Source organism: Dermochelys coriacea, chromosome 6 (assembly GCF_009764565.3).
Source record: "Dermochelys coriacea isolate rDerCor1 chromosome 6, rDerCor1.pri.v4, whole genome shotgun sequence".
NCBI classification, from domain to species: Eukaryota; Metazoa; Chordata; order Testudines; family Dermochelyidae; genus Dermochelys; species Dermochelys coriacea.
The window spans coordinates 58,674,617-58,692,035 of NC_050073.1; the positions used below are offsets into that span (position 1 = coordinate 58,674,617).

General features: G+C 39.1%; 1 protein-coding gene across 7 annotated transcripts in view; it reads left to right on the top strand.

Moving 5' to 3' along the window:
* RAD51B (RAD51 paralog B) overlaps positions 1-17,419 on the top strand; it is a 634,909-nt gene that overhangs the window by 57,944 nt on the left and 559,546 nt on the right. For all 7 annotated transcript variants that reach the window (XM_043517414.1, XM_038405609.2, XM_043517417.1 and 4 more), the window contains 2 exons: positions 1,009-1,128; positions 2,409-2,592. In XM_043517414.1, coding sequence (XP_043373349.1) covers positions 1,009-1,128; positions 2,409-2,592 — 304 coding nt within the window. The remainder of the gene's footprint in view (positions 1-1,008; positions 1,129-2,408; positions 2,593-17,419) is intronic.

Here is a 17,419-nt window from a genome sequence, read left to right on the forward strand (position 1 = left end):
ATTACTGACTGCCCCCCCGGGGACCCCTGCCCCATCTAACCCCCCTGTTCCCTGCCCTCTGACCACCCCGACCCCTATCCACACCCCCAACCCCTGACCACAGCCCCCGAACTCCCCTGCCCTCTATCCAACCCCCGCTGCTCCCTGCCCCCTTACCGCGCTGCCTGGAGCACCGGTGGCTGGCAGCGCTACAGTCGTGCCGCCCAGAGCACCGGGTCAAGCCACGGCTCTGCAACTGTGCTGCCTGGCTGCCCAGAGCGTTGCGCCGGTGGTGCGGCACTCTGAGGCTGTGGGGGAGGGGGAACAGCATGGGAGGGACTGGGGACTAGCCTCCCAGGCCAGGAGCTCAGGGGCTGGGCAGGAGTGTCCCGCGCGCTGGATGTGGCCCGTGGGCCATAGTTTGCCCAGCTCTGGTATAGACACTAAGTTGCTTACATTGACTGTTACTGACTTTCAGAAGCCATTCCACAATGCCCCTCACTGACAGTACAATCGATTCAAGCATTTCTGGTGAAGACACACACCGCTTACACAAGGAGCAAAATCTAGACACGCACCAGTGATATAATTACTGTAGCAGCTGTATGCTGACCTAAGTTAGGTTGACTTATTTTTATAGTGTAGACATGCCGGTAGTAACTAAACCTTACAATTCCCTTTGACTTAGGGAAATGTTATTACTTTTATTTTATTCATAGAGGAGCTAACACAGAGAAGTGGTGTCTTGCCTAACTTCACTAACGACTCAGTGGCATAACTGGGAATAGAACAGTCATCCCCTGACTTCTAGCCCTCCACTCTGGCCGCTTGAATGTGCTTCCTCTTTGGAAAAGGAAGTCAAATATTATTAGCTTAAAATCTACATCTGCTCACCCATCATCTATTTAGTTAATCAAATATCTCTTCCTTTGTGTACTTTGAATTTATGGGGGTGGTGGAAATGGTACAGAAAGGTTGCTGTCTTGTTAGCCCAGAATTTGCTGTGATGTGCCTTTTGAATTTTAACAGGTTGGTTGAGATAGCAGAACACCGTTTCCCAAATTATTTTGGCACAGAAGAAAAGTTGTTTTCAATGACCCGTAGCATTCATCTCTATCGGGAGCTCACCTGTGACAGTGTGCTGAAAAGGTATTGTTTGCTTTGGAGTGCAATGAGAAGCCCATCATTGCTGAATGGTCTGTAATGAATGTAATGTTTTACATCTCAAGCTTTATGTACAGTAGTTCACTTCTTTGGCCTTTACATTTCAATAACTAGGCAAGTCTGACTAGATAAAATTAGTGCAAAATGACCAACAACCTTGTATCTTGTTGCATGTATTTGATCCCCTTTATTCGGAAGGTTTTGAAAAAGCTTTCTGAGATATCTCGTTTAGCGTATGACCAATTGATATTAGTGTTGCTATTTTTATAATGCAGCAAACTCTAATACACAGCCAGCAAAATGTGGTTTGCAGGAATCCCTTCATAATCCTAGATGTAGCTCTGATGGAGTTTGTGCAGCTGATGGGCACCGGGCTTTCTCGAGCTCAGATTAGGGTAGAATGAGCAAAATCATGGAAATGCCTCCTAATTATTCCTCCTGAGTATCTTCCTCCCATCCCCACATTATGAGGGAGGAAGAAAAGAAGATGCTGGGATCCTCCTGCAAATAGAGAGAGGAGCCCCACTCATGACTGTTATCCAGGAAAGCTTTTACATGATCATCCTGTGTTGCCATGTTACTTTGTCAACTTGTGATGATACATTGTCATGACGACAGGTTATGATGTGGCAAGGACATCTTGCCATTTTTCTTGTGTGTATCTGCAAACATGTTAGTAGCAGACTACTTGTGCTGTATACTACCTACAGCCCCATCAGAGAGGATGAACTCTTAGCATATTATTAACCAAATATATTTTGCCATGTATATTACATTGCAAGTATGTAGAAAGGAACCTGGTCCAGTGGCTGTAGAGGCGACCCACGGTGGTAGAAATGGGATGTTTCTACTATGTGAGAGAGGAGGGAGGGCACAATCTCTGTGTGTGCATATCTCCCTGATTACCCCCATGACTGCATGGGACAGAGCAGATCCATATTATGTGGCTCCTCCAACCCTCCACTTTGAAGGGGGCACTCGGGGATACAGGAGCTTGGCAGCCTGAGAGCTGTGGTAGGGGTTATGGAGCAGGATTCCTTCCCCCTTCCACATCTCCATAACCCAGCAAGGGTGACTGTTGACAGAGGGGCTTGGCCATATAGAAAGGTTTTAGTACAATTTGGTGTAACAGATTTATGCTTCTAAAATTTTTTTTTGTGTTAATCATAATATGTACACAACTAACATCCCGCTGTCTGATGTTACTGCTTCACCTAAGTCAATACTTATTATTATTATTATTATTATTATTTTTTTTTTTTAAGGATTGAGACTTTGGAAGAAGAAATAATTTCTAAGAAGGTTAAGCTTGTAATAATTGACTCTGTTGCTTCAGTGGTCAGAAAGGAGTTTGATACGAAACTTCAAGGCAACCTGATGGAGAGAAGTAACTTTCTGGCTAGAGAAGCATCGTTGTTGAAGTACTTGGCTGAGGAATTTTCAATACCAGTAAGTTTTTTTTTTTTTTTTAAGTCTCTGGCCCACAGTATCAAATCATAAAATCAGAGAAGCATGAAAATGACAGGAAGATAAAAAACAGATGACTTTTTAACAGGGATGGACAAGCCAGTTACCGTAAGCACATCTGTGAAAAAAAATCATTCTATTTGGACAGTTCAGTTGGTGACTTTGTTGTGTTTTCCTTAATATTTATTTCAGACTTTAGAGATGACTTTACAAGATTCTTTCTACCATTTCTTTTCAGTGTTTCATTTTCTTTAGCTTTTTGTAAGGCTGTTTTCTCTGTTGCTTCAATTTGACATGGCTCATTTAGTTCCATAACTTCCTTTTGACGCTGTCATCTAAACTAGCAGTACTTCCAGTGCTTTTTGGTGAGTCTTACCCGCTGATGGCCCATTTTCTGCCCCTCCTGTTAAATTCTGTGGAGTCTCAAATGTAGGTTGGCTCTTCCAGGCCCAAGTTCTGTGATTGTGAGTTTGGGATCTGGAGCAGTGATCTTCCTTTATGAGTTAAAGTACTCACAGATTTGTGGGAGGAAGGTAGTGACAGTGCACCAGGCCCCAGGACACAGGCTTATCAGTAAGCCTAGAGTACCACTCACAAAAAGCTTCAGTACCATACCAGGATTGGGTGAAGTTGATCAAAGTGGTATTACAAGATGTAATGGTTTTGAATGAAAGAAGGGAAAGTTCAGATATAAAGAAAAGCTTTTAATAGTAAGATCAATTTGAGAACGGAAAAAGTTGCCAAGTGATGTCAGAGAGACTCCACCAATAGAAATAGTCGAAATATAAGAGAGTAAACTGCTGTAGGGATTTTAGAAATGTGAGGTCTTGTCCATCTGTAACTTCTATGGTTTGTATACCTGTCCTCTCAGTCAGAGTTATGCATATGTCAGGGGGAGGATCTATCCCTAGCTTAAGAGGAATTGGATTCTGTTTACTCTGCAAAATATCAAGACATTTGGATATCTTGAGAAAATTAAAAAACTGTGCATCTGTGCCTTTAAAAATTGTGTGCAAATGTAGTGTCCCAAATTCCCGCACCCAATGATATTTATAGAGCTAAAAAGAAGCCAGGAAAAATATGAAGTTTGCAAGAAGGTGTGTATTTAATGACACTTTTATTCATATTTAGGGAAAATGTGATGCAGTTCCCTGGCAAAGAAGAAAGTTATAAAGTTTATACTGGAAGATGTTCATTTCTGTCTCTTATTTTTTTTAAAATTTGATTTTAGTTGTTAAAATGGTAAATTCGAGATGGCTGTGAGCCATCCAGAGATCATGGTTATGGCCCTGCTTAGAAACAGGGAGACAGAATATTAATATTCATGGAGCTTCTAATGATTTACAGAGACACTGAATGAATGGAAAAGTTAAAGGTTGTGTGCTTATGTTATTTATTTCATCCTTTGGACTTGTTTAACCCCATATAAACCATTTACAGTTGGTTAAATGAAAACAAAAGTTCACCATTTAAAGTTCTTCAGTGTATCAGAACTACAGTGTAGTGTTTTGAGATATGTATTATACCTGCTGTCTGTTGGTCCTTTCTTGATTTCAGGGTTCTGTCCATGTTTACATTAGTAACCGGCCATAAATTTCTGCCTCTGAGTTAAACTTGGTATTTGCAGCTTTGGACCAGGAGAGAATTTAAGTTCACCATTTCAAAAAAAAAATGTAAATGGAGGGTGTCAGAAGTCTTAGAACTATTAATAAAAAAGTTTGCCAAATTGTCGTTTGAGCACTAGTAGTCGTCAATACCAGTATTGACTGATCAGTGGCTAATTTACTATTATAATTGCTTTGCAAATCTTGTAAAGAGAGTTGATTTATGATTGTTGAAATATTTGTCCTTAGAAATGGACTAAGTCAGAAAATACACCTCTTCATCGTTTTTACTCCTTATCATATCAATTATTATTGGCTAGTTTTTTGTATCAGTTCACATGGTGAATGCAGCTGTCCTTTTATTGTCTGAATATGTATAGCACATGCATGGATTTGCTGGGTTACATTAAAAATGTTTAAATTTGTATTGCATAACACTTTTGATCTTACACCAAGACAACGCTTACAACCAATTTCTCTAGTAAACTAACTAAAGATTTATTAGCTAAGAAAAAGAAATGAAGAGTTATCAAGGGATTAAAGCAGATAAAATACATTAACAGATAAATCTAAATTTGTAAGTCCACAATGATAGTAGAGATGTAGTAATTTGCTAGTTTTCCGTAAGTCTCTCAGAGTTACCCAAAATAACTTTGAGTATCTTTGTCTTGCATCTGGAACACTTTCCTTTGAATGTCCAAATAGTTCAGAGATACTAGATCCTTTTTTGAATTCATATTTATAGCTTTTCCACACAGAAAGCAATCTGATAAGTGTCTTTATTCCTCCATGTCCCCTTGATTTGAAATTAGCATTTCCTATTACAGCCATTAAGTCCTTCATTAGCATTTCCAGGGTTCCATTCCGATTTGAAAAAAGAAAAGGAGTACTTGTGGCACCTTAGAAACTAAATAAATTTGTTAGTCTCTAAGGTGCCACAAGTACTCCTTTTCTTTTTGCGGATACAGACTTAACACGGCTGCTACTCTGATTCCCATTTGATGAATTAGTCACAGGGATATACACAATATGAAAGGTAATGTAATAGGAAACAACAATCCATTAGTTTTCATGAAGTTTACACATCAGGTACATTCTTATCTTAACACACATTTGATCTAGAGTTATTTAATTATCAGGATACGTACTGTAATTGTAATTACAGGGGTATATGCAATGCAAATGTAATGTAATACGAGACAATTGCTTACTGATAAGTGAATACACTAACATTAGCATCTCTTTTTTTATCTCTATCAGCATATGAGTCTTACTGCATACTTAACACTTCTTTGATATTCAGATACAAGTGAGTTGGCCTATGGCTTTGACTTGAGCTGTCACCCTGGTAGACAGCTTCACACTAAGTATAAAATAAAATCCATCAGATGGACACAGACTGACAGGGAGTACAAGGAAACAATGAATGGTCAGCTTGATAGGCAGTGGAATCAGCACACTCGAGGCCTGATCATGGAAAAGGACAGTTTTAAGGGATTTGAAAGAAGATAATGAGGTAACATTGCAGATGTTTATGGGGAGTGCCTCCCAAGCATAAGGACCAGCATTGAAGAAAGCACAAAGGTGCTTGTTTGAAAAATTAACAAATGGGTGATGGAGGGTGACATCATGGGGATCGTAGCAAAAGTTGACATCTCAATGATGAATTCTATAAGAGATGATAGGTCGGGTGGGACTATGCTTTAAAGGGCCTTTAAAGTGAAGATGAAGCTTATGGGGGAATTAGTGGATGGATTCAGGGAGAGGGTGATGTGGCCAAAGCCATGGGGTAGGAAAATTATTTTTGCAGCAGTATTCTGAATGGATTTGTGTGGGGCAAGATCGCATTTGTCAAGGCCAGAGAGAGGAATGCTGAAGTAATCAAGACAAAAGATTATGAGAGTCCGAATGAAACATCTTAGAGATATCTACATCTTGCAGATTCTTTCTGCGTAACATAGTCTGGATTTGAGGACCAAGAGAGAGATCCAAGCTGAAGAAGATGCCTAGGTTACAGGCCTGAGTGACAGACAAGATGATGGTGGTCTCCACAGTGATCAAGAAAGGAGATAGTGGTAGGCTTGGAGCTCTATTTTAGTAATGCTGACCTGAGGGCTAAAAAATCCATGAGGAGATGTCAAAGAGAGAGGCTGAGATTTTAGTTTAGACAGAAGGAGACAGTTCTGCAGTAGAAAGGTAGATTTCTGAGTTGTGAGCATAGAGATAATAGCTGAATTTGTTTGCAAATGAGATTTCCCAGAGATAACATGTAGAGGGAGAAGAGAAGAGGACCAAGGACAGAACCCTGTAGAACCCTTGCAGAAAGCTGGAGGAGGGTGAGAAAGATCCTCTGAAGGACACACTGAAGAAGCTATTAAAGAGGGAGGAGGAGGAGACACAGGAGGGGGAAGAGTCACAGAAGCCAAGAGAGAAGACAAGATTTCAAGAAGGCCATAATTGATGGTGTCAGAGGTGGCTGACAAATCAAGGATGAGGATGGAGTACTGGTTATGAGCTTTAGCTAAGAAGAGGTCATTGGTGACTAGACTGTACATGCACCATCCCTTGAGAAACTGAGCATGCTCCTATCAGCTCAGGACTAAAGGGTGAAACCAGAAGTTCCTTGTAGTTGCTGCTCCTGCACTGGGACTGAGAGCCAGGGAGCCTGTCTCTCTTGTGCTTGCAGTGATTTCCCTGCTTCCAGCCAGACAGCATGGAGGAGGAAGCTGTCTGATTTGAATGCAGCGGGGACAAAACCAAACTAGGGAAAGGGAAATGAATAGATTAAGACAAGGACGCTGGTGAGACTGAGATGGGAGGGGAAAGGAGGATGGGCCTGAGAGTCAGAATTGATGGTGGTGAAACTGGGATTGGGAGCTGGAAATGTGGGTGGATGGGGGAAGGGAATGAAGCAGGAACTGGTTGGGCAAGAAAACTGGGAGCCATGGGGAGGGGGAATGGGGCTGGGAGTCGGAGGGGGATAGTGATTTTTTTGATTGGGGTGGGGGGAGGGAGATGGGCATTGAGATTGGAGGAGGAGAAGGGAAGAGACTTGGCCCAGCTGCATAAGGAGACTGGGAATAGGAACCAGTGTGTGGCAGGGAGTGGGGAGACAAATCTGGTAAAGAGTTGTGTGCAGAGGGAGAGCTGGGAATGGCTGGGCAAAGAGACTGGGTCAAAGAGTCAGGGAAGGAGGAGATTAGGTCAAAGAGTCATGGAGCAGAGACAAAGATTATATGAGGAGCCCAATGAGGGAGACTGGGACTGTGAAACAGTGGTGGGGGCAGGAAGAGGAGAGAGAAATTGGATGAGGAGCAGGGAGGGGAGAATGGAGACTGGCTCGTCAAGGAGACTTGGAGTGGGATGAAAAGCGTGAGTAGTGGAGACTGGGACTGGGTAGGCAAGGAGAATGGGAGAAGGACAAGGAGCCGGGGGTGGGGAATAGACAGGACTGGTACAGGTTGGAGGGGACGGGGCGGTCAAGCTTGGAGGAAAATAAGCATAATAGTCTGTGTGCTCACTAGAGCATGCTCCTTTCCAGAGTCGGGAGTGGAACCCACAGCAAATATCTGTGAAATCCACTGGCAAAATGTGTGTCTCATTCCCCTCCAGTGTCATTATCAGGTATTCTTTTAGCTCAAGTGGCAAAAGTCTGTGCAGTGGATCTAAAGATTGCAACCCTGCTGATGAACCGTTTGGATGTCAATATGATACAGTCTTTAATTACATGACCATATATAATTTTTTCCCACAGGATCCCTGCCTCATTTAGTGCACTGGATGGACCTGCTCTGGGGATGAATTGTGGTTATGTAGTGAAGGAATTTCTTATCTGTAGGACCCTTGTCTCATTTGTTGCAGAAGTTGAAAGGTGTGTAGTGAATGAGGCAGGGGATTGCAGGAAGAGGAAGGATGGTCTCATAATTAAGGCAGTTGAATGCTACCCTGGAGATCTACTACCCTCTATCCCTACCTCTGCCAGAGTGCTTATGTGATGCTAGGCAAGACAATTAAATTAAATTTTTCACAGGTGGTCATTGAAAGGAATCCTAAGATGGTTATCGATCCATTACTAAATGGAAATGGTAGAATTGTCAATAATAATGCAGAAAAGACAGAAGTGTTCAATAAATATTTTTGTTCTATATTTGGTAAAATGCAGCATGATCTATTAATATATGATGATGGTGAAACACTTTCCATTCCAACGGTAACTCAGGAGGTTGTTAAACAGCAACTACTAAAGTTAGACATTTTAAAATCAACAGGTCCATATAATTTGCATCCTAGAATTTTAAGAGTTGGCTGAGGAGCTGGCTGGACTGTTAATGATACCATTCAATAAGTCTTGGAACACTGAGGAAGTTTCAGAAGACTGAAAGAAAGCTGATGTGCCAATTTTCATAAAGGGCAAACGGGATGATCTGGGTAATTAGGCCTGTCAGCCTGACATGGATCTTGGGTAAAACGGTGGAAAGGCTGATATGGGACTTGACTGATAAAGAATTAAAGGAGGGTAATATAATTAATGTCATTCAACCGGGGTATAGAGAAAATAGATCTTGTCAAATGAACTAGATTTTTTTTGGAAGAAGATTAGGAGTTTGGTTGATAAAGATAATAGTGTTGATGCAATAGACTTTTGTAAGATGATTGACTCGATACTGCATGATGCTTAGATTAAGAAACTAGAACAATGTACAGACATCATGGCACACATTAAATGGATTAAATGGCAGACTGATAGGTTTCAAAATGTAATTGTAAACAGGGAATCATGATGGCATGGCTGTGTTTCTAGCGAGGCTCTGCATAGAGCGGGTTATTAGCCCTATGCCATTTAACATTTGTATCAATGACCTGGAAGAAAACATAAAATCATGACTGATAAAGCTTTCAGATGACACAAGATTGGTGGAGTGGTAAATAATGAAGAGGACAGGTCACTGATACAGAGCAATCAGTTGGACGCAAGCAAACAGTATGTGTTTCAGAATGGCCTAATGTAAAGTCATACATTTAAGAGCAAAGAATGCAAGTCATACTTACAGGATGGGAGACTGTATCCTGGGAAGCAGTGACTTTAAAAGTGTTGGTGCCCACAATAAAAAAAATATTTAAAAATTGGAGTGGGTTCAGAGAAGAGCCATAAGAATAACTAACAGATTGGGACTCCTTGTTGTTTTTGCTGATACACACTAATGCAGCTACCACTCTGAAACCTAACAGATTGGAAGATATACTTTATAATAAAAGACTCAAGGAGCTCAATCTTTTTAGTTTATCAAAGAGAAGATTAAGCGGTGATTTGATCAGTCTATAAATACCTATATGGGGAACTGAAACTTGATAAAAAAAAAAAAGGGACTTCAATCTAACAGACAAAGGTGTAATGAGATCCAATGGCTGGAAGCTGAAGCTAGACAAATTCGGTCTAGAAATAAGACTGAATTTTTTTAAGTGAGGGTAACTAACCTTTGGAATAGTTTACAAAGGGTTGTGGACGATTTTCTATTGCAAAATTTTAAAATCAAGAATTGAATGTTTTTTTAAAAAAAAAAAAACATGCCTTAGTTTAAACAAGAATTAATTCAGGGAAGTCCTATGGCCTATATTATGTGGGAGGTCAAATTAGATTATGACAATCTAATCTGGCCATATAATTTATAAATTTATGAATTATTGTGTTCTTCATTTTCTGGGTCTCTGGGGTCTGATTTTTTTTTTAAGAAAAAAAAAGATTTGCAGAATTGCTGAGAACTCACAACTGCAACTGAAGTAAATGGGAGCTGTGCTATGAATATATAAAGTGCTGTATAATTCTTTGAAAAATCAGTTCCTAGGTCTCCCTAATTGGGCACCTAGAATTAGTGAATACTTTTGACCTTAATCTCCCTGTGACTCAGTCCTCCTTTTGTCCTCAAAGGTAGGTATGAATTGTGTGCAGTAAGGAATGAGGGCCATACATTAAACAATGAAGTAAAAGTAAAATATTGAATAGCTCAGTGGTTTTCAGTCTGTGGTCTGCAGACCTCTGGGGATCCTCAGACTATGGGGTCCGCAAAAGGTTGTTGTTACCATAGAACAGTGGTTTTCAACCTGTGGTCCGTGGACCCCTGGGGGTCTGCAGACTGCGTCTAAGATTTGCAAAAGGGCTTGTGCCTCTAAATTTTTTAGAAGTCCACAAATGAAAAAAAGGTTGAAAATCACTGGAATAGCTTCTTAAGTGAGCACTGTATAGTCAGTGCACTGAATGAGGCAGGGATCCTGTAGAAAAAATAGTATGTGATCATGTAATTTAAAAACTTTTTATAATGTGCACAAGAGGGCTGAATTAATTCTTAACTTTTGAGTGCTTGACTTTATAAATGTAATGTTTTTTCAATGTCTTTTTTTGTTTTTGATATAGATAGATAGATATGTCAAAAACAAAAAAGACATAGAAAGAACATTACATTTATATAGATATAGTCTATATATATATACACCCCCCCCCCCACAGACACACAAAAAAATGGTAAAAAATCTATTGTTTGTAGAATACATTGAAGATATAAAACAATATAGAAAGCATTTATTGTGTTTATAAAAGCTATTAAAAAAGAGAAATTAATAGCACGGTGCATTAAAGGGCATTTGGATCCAAATGAATATACCCAATATTGATTCTTTAATAATATACAACAATGATTGAGACTAATTGATCACTAGATTATTAGTATTTTTCATGCTAAAATATTTAAACAATCTCCACAGTCTCTCAGATACAAAATTAATTTTTCCCTCATGAAAAAATGGTAGGACCTAAGCAACTTGAGAGAATCTCTGGATGTATTATTTTGGACTTAACATGGAGTGTTAGTCCTTCTGAGTATATGCCACAGCAAAATGTGGTGTTGTATGTATTCTTTGGCTTTTCCATGTTGTATACACTGCTTCAATGTGATTTTGTGTTTTGAAATCATTTTATTAATAAGCCACATCTTCATCACTCGATGAAGGTGGAAACCAAAACACATTCTGGATTTACAGTTGGGTGAATTTTCTTCGTTTTTGTTGTGTGTGTGTGCATCCCATACTTCATACAGGTAAATTGTGCCAAAATTTGGAGACATTACTAAATCACATCCGAGGAAATGTTCATTCTTGCATTACGTGTTTTCTGAGTAATTTTCCCAGGGAGAGTATGTGGCTGATGAGTTTTACAGCTTAGGTTAATTTTTATATGAAATGCATGTGCTGCTCGTACTGGTCTGGAAACAAGTAATATCACTATTCCAATGAGAGAGAGAGAACTAGACTTGAATATATAGCAAGAATAGTACTGATCATACTGCTTTTCTTGTGTCAGATTTTTAATTAGTTTTCTGATTACCTGCTCAACTTCTGTAAATGTTAATTTCTGTGGACTAGCCTGCTGATTAGTAGTAATAGTTAAATGCATGTGGGTGACTAGCACTTCTCTCTAGATAGCATTTTTAAAAATGGTACCTGCAAATGCAAACTATAGGAATAATTCTGTTTAATAAATAAAAGTGGAAAGAAGACTGAGGGAGGCTTAAGATGAAATTCAACTTTTTGTAATGCCGTTGATTTACAGCAGAGATGAATTTGGCTCCTAGTGCTTTGTCCTAAACATTGTGGATGATCTCTTCACAAATCTGGGCAAATGTGTCCTACTGCATATATTGAGAACGTTGGTCAATGCTGTTACAAGAAAATGCATATCAATTTGTTTTAAAAAGGGGGGGGGAATCCCCTCCCACTTCAAAGAGACAAATAGGCTTTGGAAGTGAAATAATTTAATGAGATGGAGAGATTTCCCTTATCTATGAATATAGTGCAAATGAAAGTGGGACATTTTGGGATCAGGCTCTTGCGCTGTTTAATCTACTATAATTGTGAGAGTTAGAGGAATGCTCTGGTTAAAAACATGTTTTTTTCACAAATACATTTAATTTCATTTGAGGTTGACACCGTAAAATGGAAAGTTTTAAAAAGGCAATTTACTTGTCACTATTTGTTCCTGGTTTATATTTTTATTTCTATCAGCATGAGTAATTAAAATTTTCTGGTCAGTTTCCCTCTCAGGCTCTCATGCACTTAGCATAGTGCTATATGTTTGGTTTATGAATCCTGTGAGGGAAAGTTTAAATCCAATAGGCTGCTTTCATTATAATTTAAAAAGAAAGTTAGTGGAAAATTTTCTTTGTTTGTTCTCAGGTTTTGTAAACTCTTGTTTTCAAAAATAATTCAACTTTACATATCATTTGATGCCTGCAGCGACTCTCCTCTGTCCCCTTTTCTGTCTGCATTGACCAAGTAAATTTATGGTTTCATCTCAGCTTCATACAGCTAAATGTCTCCAGACCAGAAGTGCTTCCATTGGGCAAGAAGAAGATCTTGTATCTTCTTCTTCTCTAAAAAAAAAGAACAGGTGTACTTGTGGCCCCTTAGAGACTAACAAATTTATTAGAGCATAAGCTTTTGTGGGCTACAGCCTACTTCATCGGATGCATAGAATGGAACATATAGTAAGAAGATATATGACAGGTTTCAGAGTAGCAGCTGTGTTAGTCTGTATTCGCAAAAAGAAAAGGAGTACTTGTGGCACCTTAGAGACTAACAAATTTATTAGAGCGTAAGCTTTTGTGAGCTACAGCTTACTACAATTGTTGTATTTGGAAGGTTATCTTTGCAACTGTAAGGGCTTGAGATCTGATGTTTATAAATGATAGATTTCTTAGAAGCTGATGAGTCTGAATATTCATGTTTGTAAACTAAAGCTATATAGATTTCCAGTTACCCCGATTTTATATATACATTTTAATTTCTGCGTTGCATATCTGTTGTACAGAGAAGAAGGATGGCATTGTAGTTAAGGTACAGGATTGGGAAATAGAAGTTTGGATTCTATTCCCACCTCTTCAATTGCTTCCAGTGTGACCTTTGCAGAGTTACTTAAATTTTGCCAATTTCTCTGTCTAAAATAGGATAAGAATACTTGCTTGCTTCATAATTGTGTCATGAGGCTAAATAAATGTCAAGGGCACAAAGATCTTCTGATAGAAGGTGATCTATAAATGCAGAGTGTTAAGGTATCTATGATGGTATTTTGTGTTAATTCTGTGAAAAGACTAATACAAATTAAATCATTAAGAAAGATCACTCACAAAATATGACTAATGAAAGATTAACACCAACCATATTTGGACCAATAAAAAAAAAATTAACTCGAGCATATGCTTGGATTACGTTTTGGCACTGTCCCCACCAACCAGGGAACCAAACCGTGTTAGAAAACAGGACAACAAGAGCTGTATTTGAACCGTGTTTTAATATGGCTTTCAAATACATTTTTCCTTTGATGTAGATGGACAACCTTCAATACACTTCAACAGTTCCTGTAACAAATTTTTTAAGAAAGCATGTAAAGCATTTTATATTCAACTGCATGATTTTTTTTCTTCTACATTATAAACTTGTAGTTGTCTTTTCATTCAGGTAGCTGAGTCCATAGGTTTGTTTCTGGTTAGCCATTTCTAGTGTATTCAAAACAGCCATTGTTTTTTTCCTCTCTTTTTTTTTCTCTCTCTCTTTTTTTTTTTTTTTTTACAAATTGTTGAAGTACAATTGCAGTGAAAATACCTCGCTTATGTATAGGGTTCACCTTGGGAAAGTATGTTTTGGAATCGGTTTCCAATTGCATTATTATGTACAGTAATAAAAACTAAGAACTTGAGGGGAAATCTGTCAACTGAAGAGCAATGTTTTTCTTTTTCTACATAAATTTTCACAAAATTACTTTTTATTATTGGCACATTGGCCATGTTTAAATTGTTTTCCTCCGCTCCATAGTATTGTGCAAAAACTTTTTAATGAAGGAGAATTATTCTGGTTTACTACTGAATGTGTCAGTACAAAGGGAGTTGAGATGCTTTTGTATCCAATGTTGGTTGTTAAAAAAATATTCTCAGAAGGCACAACTTTGTGTGAGTTGAAAATGACTAAAATGTAATTATTACCATTTTCAGTACTGATGCAATATGCATTCTCTGTTATAGACCTCTGGAGAATAGGCATTTCTGCAGTTTATGGCCTGACACAGTGTTCCTTTTGGAATATCCATACTCATAAAATGTTTAATACTATTGAGAAAAAAGAATGAAAACCACTAGACCAGTATTTCCTGTTTTCATGCCAGGGTGAAATATATAGAAGGAGGTGGTTTAAAGTTATAAAATACTGGAAAGTAATTTTTAATTTGCTTTTAACTTTTGCCTCATTATTTTTTCCATTTTACAGTGCAAATGACCCTGCCAAAAACCAACATCCTGCATAGATGCAGGTACAGCGTCATGTGGAAGGAAGGAAGCAAATGGCTTTGTGGATAATGTGCAGGCATGGGAGTTGGGAGACTAGGGTTCTATCCCCAGATTTTCCATTGCCTCACTGTGTGATTTTGGGGAAATCTCTTACCCTGGAAGTGTCTTGATTTCCCTATCTGTAAAATTAGAATACCTATTTACTTCATGTGGGGGCTATGAGACTAAATTCATAGGCAGAGTTGATAGCCTATTCTTAAGGAGGTTGGAACATCAGTATAAAACCCTGTTTTCAGTTGCTTATAATTTTGCCAGACTTTACTTGTTCAGGGTGAAATTTTCCATGCTGGGTATCTGCCTCAGGCTGAATTTTTTTAAAAAAAAATCAGTAAAAATGGTTCAGCAATTTCTGAGGACAAGATTAGAGAAAAATATGTTTTGTTCAGGATAAAATGATTCTTACAGTTGTTTTGTTGGGCAGCTGTAATGCCTTCCTGCTTTTGAGCAAAGACTTGACTTCTTATATAAATAAGAAGAAAACGAAGAAAGAAGAAGTGGGGCCGCTAAACACTGAGGACGGAGTGGAGGTTAAAGATAATCTAGGCATGGCCCAATATCTAAACAAATACTTTGCCTCAATCTTTAATAAGACTAAAGAGGCTCTTAGGGATAATGGTAGTATGACAAATGGGAATGAGGATATGGAGGTAGATATTACCATATCTGAGGTAGAAGCGAAACTGAAACAGCTTAATGGGACTAAATCGGGGGGCCCAGATAATCTTCATCCAAGAATATTAAAGGAATTGGCACCTGAAATTGCAAGCCCATTAGCAAGAATTTTTAGTGAATCTGTAAACTCAGGAGTAGTACCGAATGATTGGAGAATTGCTAATATAGTTCCCATTTTTAATAAAGGAAAAAAAAGTAGTCCGGGTAACTACAGGCCAGTTAGTTCGACATCTGTAGTATGCAAGGTCCTGGAAAAAATTTTGAAAGAGAAATTAGTTAAGGACATTGAAGTCAATGGTAAATGGGACAAAATACAACATGGTTTTACAAAAGGTAGATCGTGCCAGACCAACCTGATCTCCTTCTTTGAGAAAGTAACAGATTTTTTAGACAAAGGAAACGCAGTGGATCTAATTTCCCTAGATTTCAGTAAGGCGTTTGATACCGTGCCACATGGGGAATTATTAGTTAAATTGGAAAAGATGGGGATCAATATGAACATCAAAAGGTGGATAAGGAATTGGTTAAATGGGAGACTGCAACGTGTCCTACTGAAAGGCGAACTGTCAGGCTGGAGGGAGGTGACCAGTGGAGTTCCTCAGGGATCAGTTTTGGGACCAATCTTATTTCATCTTTTTATTACTGACCTTGGCACAAAAAGTGGGAGTGTGCTAATAAAGTTTGCAGACGATACAAAGCTGGGAGGTATTGCCAATTCAGAGAAGGATCGGGATATTATACAGGAGGATCTGGATGACCTTGTAAACTGGAGTAATAGTAATAGGATGAAATTTAATAGTGAGAAGTGTAAGGTTATGCATTTAGGGATTAATAACAAGAATTTTAATTATAAGCTGGGGACGCATCAATTAGAAGTAACGAAAGAGGAGAAGGACCTTGGAGTATTGGTTGATCATAGGATGACTATGAGCTGCCAATGTGATATGGCTGTGAAAAAAGCTAATGCGGTTTTGGGATACATCAAGAGAGGTATTTCCAGTAGGGATAAGGAGGTTTTGTACCATTATACAAGGCTACTGGTGAGACCTCCCCTGGAATACTGCATGCAGTTCTGGTCTCCCATGTTGAAAAAGGATGAACTCCGCCTGAGCAGGTACAGAGAAGGGCTACTAGGATGATCCGAGGAATGGAAAACTTGTCTTATGAAAGGAGACTTAAGGAGCTTGGCTTGTTTAGCCTAACTAAAAGAAGGTTGAGGGGAGATATGATTGCTCTCTATAAATATATCAGAGGGATAAATACAGGAGAGGGAGAGGAATTATTTCAGCTCAGCACCAATGTGGACACAAGAACAAATGGGTATAAACTGGCCACCAGGAAGTTTAAACTTGAAATTAGACGAAGGTTTCTAACCATCAGAGGAGTGAAGTTTTGGAATAGCCTTCCAAGGGAAGCAGTGGGGGCAAAAGATCTATCGGGTTTTAAGATTCTACTTGATAAGTTTATGGAGGAGATGGTATGATGGGATAATGTGATTTTGGTAATTAATTGATCTTTAAATATTCAGGGTACATAGGCCTAATCCCCTGAGATGGGATATTAGATGGATGGGATCTGAGTTACCCAGGAAAGAATTTTCTGTAGTATGTGGCTGGTGAATCTTGCCCATATGCTCAGGGTTTAGCTGATTGCCATATCTGGGGTCGGGAAGGAATTTTCCTCCAGGGCAGATTGGAGAGGCCCTGGAGGTTTTTCGCCTTCCTCTGTAGCATGGGGCATGGTTGACTTGAGGGAGGCTTCTCTGCTCCTTGAAGTCTTTAAACCACGATTTGAGGACTTCAAGAGCTCAGACATAGGTGAGATTTTTCGTAGGAGTGGGTGGGTGAGATTCTTTGGCCTGCGTTGTGCAGGAGGTTGGACTAGATGATCAGAATGGTCCTTTCTGACCTTAGTATCTATGAAAGGGGGGAGGGGGAGGGGCTTGTATCAGCTATGTGCCTTTTGCTGTTTCTAGGAAAAATTGTCCCAATTTGACCAAGTTATAAGCCTTTAAAAAATCTCAGTTTGCATGTGCTCAGTAGAGATTTGTTAGAGTTTGACGTGAAAATTGCCAAAGATTCCATCTGTACTGAGCAAGCTCCACCCCAGTTGCTTCTGCCAGTTGCTGTGACACCAGGCAGCAGCACT